This window comes from Acipenser ruthenus, chromosome 27, assembly GCF_902713425.1.
Source record: "Acipenser ruthenus chromosome 27, fAciRut3.2 maternal haplotype, whole genome shotgun sequence".
NCBI lineage: Eukaryota > Metazoa > Chordata > Actinopteri > Acipenseriformes > Acipenseridae > Acipenser > Acipenser ruthenus.
In genome coordinates this window covers 26,221,169-26,230,273 of record NC_081215.1, presented here as the reverse complement: position 1 = coordinate 26,230,273, position 9,105 = coordinate 26,221,169, and the positions used below count along the sequence as shown (strand labels likewise).

The 9,105-nt window shown below is 39.3% G+C and overlaps 1 protein-coding gene across 2 annotated transcripts in view; it reads left to right on the top strand.

The window, feature by feature from the left end:
• Nucleotides 1-87: 87 nt before the first annotated feature.
• LOC117432014 (leucine zipper protein 2-like) overlaps nt 88-9,105 on the top strand; it is a 76,649-nt gene continuing 67,631 nt past the window's right edge. For both annotated transcript variants that reach the window (XM_034053386.3, XM_034053385.3), the window contains exon 1: nt 88-298. In XM_034053386.3, the coding sequence (XP_033909277.1) occupies nt 237-298 (62 nt within the window). In that variant the 5' untranslated portion in view covers nt 88-236. The remainder of the gene's footprint in view (nt 299-9,105) is intronic.

The following is a 9,105-nucleotide window of genomic DNA, read 5'->3' as shown; positions in this document are numbered from 1 at the left end:
TTTCAGTACTGGCTCGATTGCCAGTGACATCACTTCTCAATCTCAAATCACTACCAGAGCTTTTTTTTTTTTTCATCAGTCAGTCTGCGTAGATACTTTAAAACAGGAGTACCTCCTTTCAAAGAAGGCAGTGTCTCTGTGTGTGTGTGTGTGTGAGGGTTAGCAAGAGGGAGAGAGAGAGAAAGCAAGAGGGGAGAGAGAGAGGGAAGAGGAGAGAGCGAGAGAGAGACAAAGCTATGAAATTCATCAGTGCGGTTTCCCTGCTTCTACTCTTTCCAGCTCTGAGCCTTAATACTCGGTAAGTAGAAAGCATGTTTTTACCCCCTAGCCATTCCATATAATACCTGAGGATGTACCTGTCCTCTTTGTTAAATGTTGTCTGGACTTGTGCTTAGCCTTGCTTGGGCAAATCAACTGAAATAGCTTTGTACTTGATCCCTTATAAGACAGATTACTGGCATCTTCTGTAGCATGTTTTGAAGAGGCTTTGCAGTTAATCCTGAACTTTTTTTATTTCATAGGACAATGTACATTTCCATTGTATTAGTGCTGGTCTGTTTTAGATTTGCAATCACAAATCTTTGAACGCATGAGTCTGCAAAAGCTAAACAACGAGCTCTGGCCTCTGCTGGAACTGTAGAATTACTTGGAGGAGTTTTTTTTCCATTGTTGGTGCTTGTGTGCAAAATGCTGTATTGTGGAGAATTGGGGGGGAAAAAAAGGCAGAGTGTTGTCTATAGGCAGGATTAAATGAGCCATTCACAAAATGTGTTTCTATAGGCATGTGGAGAAATACTACAGTGTGCTTCAGCACCATATGGTGTGCATTGTAATTAGGGGAATGAAGCACAGGATGTTAGATTGTTTTTTTTCAGATGGGTAAATTCAGTAGGAGTACAGGGGCCTCTTGAAAGCAGCTTCTTGTTTTATTTATTTTTTCTGTTTAATGGTGAATTGAAATGTAAAATATACCTGATCTGTGCTAACCCTGTAATCAAAGCTATAGTCAGCTGTCTTGCGGAATACAGTATGCAATCCTAACAGTCACAGGTTTTATGCAAGTTTCATTCTTAAGAATGTCATTGCATTATATCTGCTTTGCTATTACAGTTGCAGTACAGTTACCCGTGCTAGAGAAACACGTAACTGTTGACTGTGTCCGTCATTAATATTTAGTGCATACAAACTCCATTGTGATTGCAAAGTACTGTACCTGTATTTAGTTAACATTGCCATGCATGTAAATTAAAGAGAAGTGTTACCATTACCTTTTACTGTTGGCAGTATTTCTTTAGGGAAGAATCTCCAAACTGCAAATATGGCAATTTGAATTCAATATGAATCAAATAATCTGGTTGTCAATTATGGGTTATCTATGCATTCATATTTTTATTAACAGAAGTCAAAATAAAGCATTACCTTTTTTAGTTGAAAAATCAGGTACCACATTACCATAACGACTGTAATAGATATTATAATTGTTTTGTACTGTTTCCTTTTTATTACCTAATCTAATCATCTGATATTACCAAGAAACTGAACAATTACAGATAACTGTGCCAAATCAAATGCTCTGTAACTCTTGTTATTATTTCCCAGCTAACATCAAGCATACATGTTATATACCGTATAAACCTGTGATATAGCTCAAATGCAATGCATTTCTGATTTACAATCACATGCATCTGTTTTGTTCCATAAATTACATAGATGCTGTTTTATGGCCATTTAAAATGCCTCAGATAGGAGCAAGTCAGCATTTTAAATTAGGCAACAGTATTTTTTTGTAATATTTTTTAAAGTTAGGCATCGTTCCACCACGTGTCTCTTTCCTTTCAGCTCCTAAACCACTAAAAAGCCTCATCCATCTTTCTGTATGCAGTTAATATCCTCACTACAGATATAAAGATGGAATCTTCTGTAGTCAAGAGTCACAGGAAATAACATTCTGTATTAAAAAATACAGACGGTTCAGTCTTTCAGACTTCATTCGGCAGTGTTCTTATGTAACAGTCAATTGATTCCCTATAAACAGTCACTGTCGTTCTGGTCATCACCCAAATCTGTATTGTTCCTTTCCCGAAAGCCTCTGAAAGCGCATTGTCTCAGAACAATCATCGTCTCTAAAGCAATAACCCGCCTGTACAGCATGAATTATTCAATGTTCACCTTTAATATTGCACTGCGCTGGAAAACCCACCCCTTAATCTAAAACCATTGAAACATCGCAGGCTTCAAACATTCAATCTTTTTACTGTGAGGGCAAACAGTACAGTTGGAAACTAAGTGAAGAGGACAAATATTTTGGTGATGATTTCATGAATGTTAGACCCACATGAGGGCAATGCAATGTACTGCGTAACTCAAACAGAAAGAAATTGTAGTCAAACGTGTATTAAACACTGCATAGTCAAACGTGTGTTAAACACTGCATGGACAGAACTACCTGCCTAAAACATTCATGCTGATGAATGCTTTCGCTTTCCTCTTGTGCTAATGTAACGGGCAGTGTTGTGTAATACACTGCTATTACAGATTCTGGTGAGATGAGATGGTGTTAAAGCTTTAAAACCATGAATGCAGACGAGCCTGGGTCTTTTGCATTGTGGTTAAGATGCTCGCTTTCGGTGTGCAGGGTCGTCGGTTACACTAAGCCGAGTTGTTCCTCCATTGTACCCAGCTTTGGCTGTGTGTGAACTTCTGTTGACACTTATTGCTCTTTGTCCGGGGGGGCACATGGTTAATGTAAAGGCTGAACAGAACACCCTGTACGGAGATGTGGGAAGCTTTGCTCTTATCTCTGATCCACACTGCTCAGGTCAGGGCAGCAGCACAGACTGGAGCGACAGCAGCTCCTCCGTCCCGAGACCATGTGAAGCTGTCATTCCCACAATGCTTTCTGCAGCGGGTATCTGCGCCAGCACTGAAATCAATTGGTAATTACCTGAAGATAAGTGCAGGAGGGGAGAAGTCGTTTGTTCCATTGAGACAATCAGGAGAGATTGTCCTTGTCTCCTGTTCCTCACCGAAGCACTTATTTAAAGTACATTCGAACATGAAGAAAACAAAGCTTAAACCTGCTGCGATCCTCCGGAATGATCTAGACCTTGTTCTTAATGTGCGTCTATTTGTATGTGTGTTTGTATGTATGTGTATGTAAGTGTATGTACAGAATGTGACTCTATATATTGATCTACTGTTTTCTTTTATTCACATTGTAGTTGTACATTGTATTTCCAGTTGATCATAAGATTCTAAAAACTGCCAGACACTGGCTCATAGGAAGTACTGCAGCCAGCCCATAGTTTATGGTAGGTGCCTATTTATATATAGTACTACCATAAGCACAGCTTCCATGTTTTGTTATAAAACATAGTGTTTGTTCTGCTATTGTGGCACTAGCATTGCAAACACCTTACCATAAATATTATAGAGAAACGTTCTGCCATTCTTACTTATTTAGTAAGTCTGATTCATCAGCACTGTGCTTTGGTTGCACTTGCATTTCCAGAAGAAATATAAAGATCTGAGATTCCCCCCAGGCTTCAAGAAGCAGGAGACAATGTCTACCATGTAATTGCCATGTACTATACTGGGGTGGTGACCTGCATTTTAAACATCTGCTGGGATGGTAACATGTCGCTTGCAGGGAGGAATGTCCTCATTTGTTATGGGTTAGGGAATTGATAATAATAGGGTAGATCTTACCGATCTTACCAGTTCTGTAACTTCTTTTAAAGGTATTCATACTGGGAAATGAAACTAATTATCTTGCCTTCTGAATGGCAGGTCGTATTGCTTGATTTGAGTTTAAAAGGTGGAGTTTGTGGAGTTTTGTTGCTTGTTGAATGCCCCTGTCTCCATGGAGCTCTGAATAAAAGCAATGACTTTACTGTTTGGAAAGCATAAGTATTAATTGCTCTCATAATCAGTTCCAGTTAGTGGTAAAGATTCAGATAGCATTGCTTTTTAGGATGCTGATTAAACAGAAGAAAACAAAACCTTCAGCTCATGTGTGTAACATTAAGAAGTAGAGACACTTTCTTGGACTCACATATGGGATTAAGCAGGAGAGTTACGAACTGCAAGGGTTCGGCTTGCAGTAAGCAGACTGCTATTCGTGTTTGCCGTGTGGTTCTGCTGGAACTTTTTTAATCCCAGCATTTATTTATTTATTTATTTATTTATTTTAATTTAGTAGTCACTAATTGTTTTTATAATTTTTCTCCCCATTTGGAATTGCCAATTATTTTTAAGGCTCAGCTCATCTCTACCACTCCCCATGCTGACTCGGGATCGGCGAAGACGAGCACACACTGTTCTCCAAAGCGTGTGCCGTCAGCCCGACCGCTTCTTTTCACACTGCAGACTCACCATGCGGCCACCTCAGAGCTACAGTGTCAGAGGACAACGCAGCTCTGGACAGCTTATAGGCAAGTCCCTATTGTCTTGGGGACACTTACTGCCTTTAAATCCCTGAGACTAATCTTGTTAACAAGAAGACGGGAGAGGGAAAAATAAAGAAGTAAGTTTAATACATGCAGCTGTATTACTGAAATGCCGATCTTTACCACTAGAGGGGACCCTAAACATAAATGCCAGTCACATAAGGCAGCGAGACTGTCTGAGGCCAACACTAGCGCAGCATTTTCACAGGGTTTGACTCTCATAGAAGATAAAGCACAGTAAAGTGAAGTAAAGCACAGTAAAAGTGTATTGAAACCATGCCAAAGCACCGTTAATCTCGGTAAACTATCTTAAAAAAGGAAAGTGCAAAATTCGAAGCGCAGTAATCTTGGAGTCCAGATTGTAGGGTTTGAAGTGTTCAGTAAATGTGACCATTACTCAGTAGGTTTCATACAGCTTTATGAAGCAAAAACGTTTCGGCTAGATCCTTCTTCTACATTAGGATGCTGATGAAGGCACTGTTGTACTACTGGTGTTGTTGTTGTTGTTGTTGTTGTTGTTGTTGTTGTTGTTGTTGTTGTTGTTGTTTCAAGTAAACTCATTTGCAGAAAGTATGTGTTTATAAATCAGAGCAATCCGTAACACCGAGAACACCAATTAGCCAAGCACAATCTGGTACATTCTCTCGGCTTGTGGGCACTCCGAGTAGCAGAGAGGTCGACATTCAGTTATACTGCATGCTGTGAGGTGTCTGCCCATCAGGTTCAGAACTAATAATACCACAAGCTCCCGGTGAGATGTTTCACAAGTTTAGCCATGTGTTTACTATTAATTTGCTGAGCCTTAACTTTTTTTTTAAAAATGATTCTTTATCTTAGTTACTTATGGTTTACTATGCCTGCTTACAATACCTATGCTGAACCATCACCCCACTTTCTATTTATTAATTTAAAATGTAAAACCCATAACCAAATCAATATTGAACTGTACCACATCTTAGCATGCACAACACAGTACACTTATATAAGGGTGAAGATGAGTGAGTGACATTGTGCTCTCTACAAGATAAAAAGAAAGCTTCAATGTTTGCAATCTTGCTTTATCAAATTGAAGCTAATAAAGAAAGAGGTTCCTTTGTGGTGATCTGTCCTTTATCCTGCCAGCTGAGGACAGTTTCTATTAACTGAGCCTTCATAGGTGTACCGGAGAAGCATTGAGCTGATTGGAGACGTTCTTGTAAAATAGACTAGTTTCTAAAGAACTATCCTGGGTAGCAGAGTTTACTAAACAAATTCACTCACCGTGTAACAAATATTTTTTTTTTTTGGTTCCTGGGTAGTAAGTGTTATTTCCTAATTGCTTATGCCTCAAAAGTATAGAAGATGGCTATTATTCCCCACAAACTTTGCTTTTGTGACCAGGACAGTGATATTTTGAAATTTACCTATTTTCCAGAACATTCCAGATAGATTCAGTGCTGAGTAAACTTGGAGTAACTTCTATAACTTTCTAGAACTTTCCAGTAATATAAATAGTAGTATAAATACAAGGGCCTTAAGCCCACCAGTTCAGTTTAGTTCCAGCTGCCTAAGTGGATACATATCTGCATTTTTCTGAGATGGCATCAAGAGGCTGCAAGCATCCGGCAGACGCATTTTGCTATGTCTGCGGCCAATTTATCAAGACAAGAGCGAAAAAGTACTCCGTGGAAGCATCTGCTAAGATGTGTGAGGCCTACAAGGCATATTTCGGCATGCCTGTCGGGGATCAAGACAAACCCTGGGCACCTCATTTCACCTGCGAGCACTGCAAAAAAACTCTGGAAGGTAAGATGGACAATTGTTGCTCGGAATTTTATGTTATAAAATTTGTTAAAATTTTTAAAATTGTAAAAGTTTTTAATTTTAAAATGTTTTACAATTTTCAATGTTATTGAAAAAATATATCATATATGAAAAATGTTGCGAGAATCTCTTACACATTAGTCATGGGTGAAATAAATGTATTTTTGTAGGATGGTACAGAGGAGAAAAGAGAGCCATGAAGTTCGCTATCCCAAGAATTTGGCGGGAACCCACTGACCACTCAAGCAACTGCTACTTCTGCATGGTGGACCCTTCCAAACGTCGGACTGGCAAGAATGCACCTGCTATCACGTATCCGGACCTTCCTTCATCCATCGCCCCGGTGCCACAATGCTATGAGCTCCCCGTACCCTCTTCTCCGGAGAGAGAGCAGCCGTCTTTAGAAGAGAGCAGCAAGTCAGAGAGCGAGGAAGAAGTTGTAGATCCAGATGACAATTTCAGAGGTGGATCTGAGGAGAGAAACCCATACTACCCCAACCAAAAAGACCTCAACGACTTGATTAGAGATCTTGGTCTCACCAAGTCCAATGCCAAGCTTTTGACGGCTAGGCTCAAGCAATGGAACTTGTTAGATGAAAGTGTGCAAGTCGCAGATCAGAGGAAGCGTCACCAACCTTTTTCCAGCTTCTTCACCGTCAAGATGGGCTCTGCTTCTGCCACAATGTGACCAGTCTGTTCGAGGCAATCGAAATCGCCTGTAACCAGAATGAGTGGTGCCTCTTCATTGACAGCTCATCCAGGAGCCTCAAAGCCGTGCTGCTCCATAATGGTAACAAGTACCCGTCTCTTCCCCTGGCTCACTCGGTGCACCTCAAAGAGGATTACAACAGCATCAAGACCTTGCTGGACGCCTTGAAGTATGATGAGTACTGCTGGGAGGTCATAGGAGACTTCAAAATGGTGGCATTCCTGATGGGTCTCCAAGGCGGTTTTACCAAGTTTCCCTGCTATCTTTGCCTTTGGGACAGCAGGGACACCAAGGCGCACTACCACAGGCGGGACTGGCCACAGCGGACCGAGTTCTCTGTGGGGAGGAACAACGTCAAGTGGGAGCCACTGGTGGACCCCCGGAAGGTGCTGATGCCACCACTGCACATCAAATTGGGCCTTATGAAACAATTTGTCAGAGCTCTAGATAAGGAGTCGGCAGCCTTCGAGTACCTTCAAGACTTCTTCCCTAAGCTGTCTGAGGCAAAGGTCAAAGCCGGTGTCTTCGTCGGACCACAGATAAAGAAGATCCTGGAGTGCAATGAATTCCCCAAGAAGCTCACTAGTAAGGAGAAAGCGGCTTGGAACAGCTTTGTCGCAGTGGTTCGGGGCTTCCTGGGCAATCACAAGGCCGAAAACTATGTGGAGCTGGTTGAGACTCTGGTGAAGAACTACGGCACAATGGGCTGTAGGATGTCCCTCAAAGTCCATATCCTTGATGCTCATCTTGATAAATTCAAGGAGAACATGGGAGCGTACTCGGAGGAGCAAGGCGAGCGCTTCCACCAGGATATACTGGACTTTGAACGCCGCTTCCAAGGACAGTATAACGAGAACATGATGGGAGACTACATTTGGGGGCTGATTCGTGAAAGTGATTTACAGTATAATCGTAAATCTCGAAAAACTACTCACTTCTAAATCTTTTGTAGTCATTTTTGTATTACTTTAGTATAAATACATGTTAATTTGGATTCATATGTTGTTTTTTTCTGACTTTATGTGAACGAAAAGACACAAATTCGCCCGTTTTCTCATTGGAAATAGGTAAATTTCAAAATATCACTGTCCTGGTCACAAAAGCAAAGTTTGTGGGGAATAATAGCCATTTTCTATACTTTTGAGGCATAAGCAATTAGGAAATAACACTTACTACCCAGGAACAAAAATTGTGTTACATATCACCATTGGCTTTCATTAAACAGCTACAAACTCAGACCTGGGATAAATATATAGTTATAAATATGTTTTTTGAAAAGTAACTATTATTTGAAAATAATTAAATACAAATTGCAGAAAATAACTATTATTTGAAAATATTTAAATATGGTTTGTGGAAATCAATTATTATTTGAAACTATTTAAATGCATTGAAATACTTTAAACTCTTCGTAAACATGTAACTGTAACACACAGCAGCCTAATTATTATCCTGCATTCTAAGCAGGTTAAGTTTTGTCCTTGTTAACCACTCAATTATCTTTTGGAAACGGCTCTATTTCAATTACATTTAATTTGATCAATTAATTTCAGTGGGTAAATATTTGAAAACAATGGTATATCTTTAACCATTGGTTTAATGGCCTGTTTTGAAGTTATTGAATTGAACATGTTTAGCATTTTCCTTGTTAAAAATCCCTCTCAACCACCATGTGGTAATTGGAAGACTTGGTTCATAATTATACATTTAGGGTAATAATTAGGTTTTAGTTTTTGATTATTCATTAACTATTTGGGAATAGTTGAAGTTTTTTTTTCAAATAACTTACATATATTTAAATATGTTCAAATAGTATTTGTTTTCTGCAAAACAAAAATACATATTTTAATTCAAATAATATTTGACTTTGTGCAGTTAATATCTGAATAAAAACAAAATTGCTTTATTCAAGCATATATATTTAAATATTTCAACTATTTGAAATAGTTGGTGTTTACAAATAAAATATCATATACAACTATAATTGTCCCTGGTCTGCTACAAACAGATACAATCTTAAACAGAACACCCACAGATTGACAGGACATACCATGCGTTGCGGTAACGCTAAGCAGATAACATGTATTCTCTTTAATTAAAAACTACACTTACAGTTCCTGAATAGAGCAAGATGAAAGCATTTCC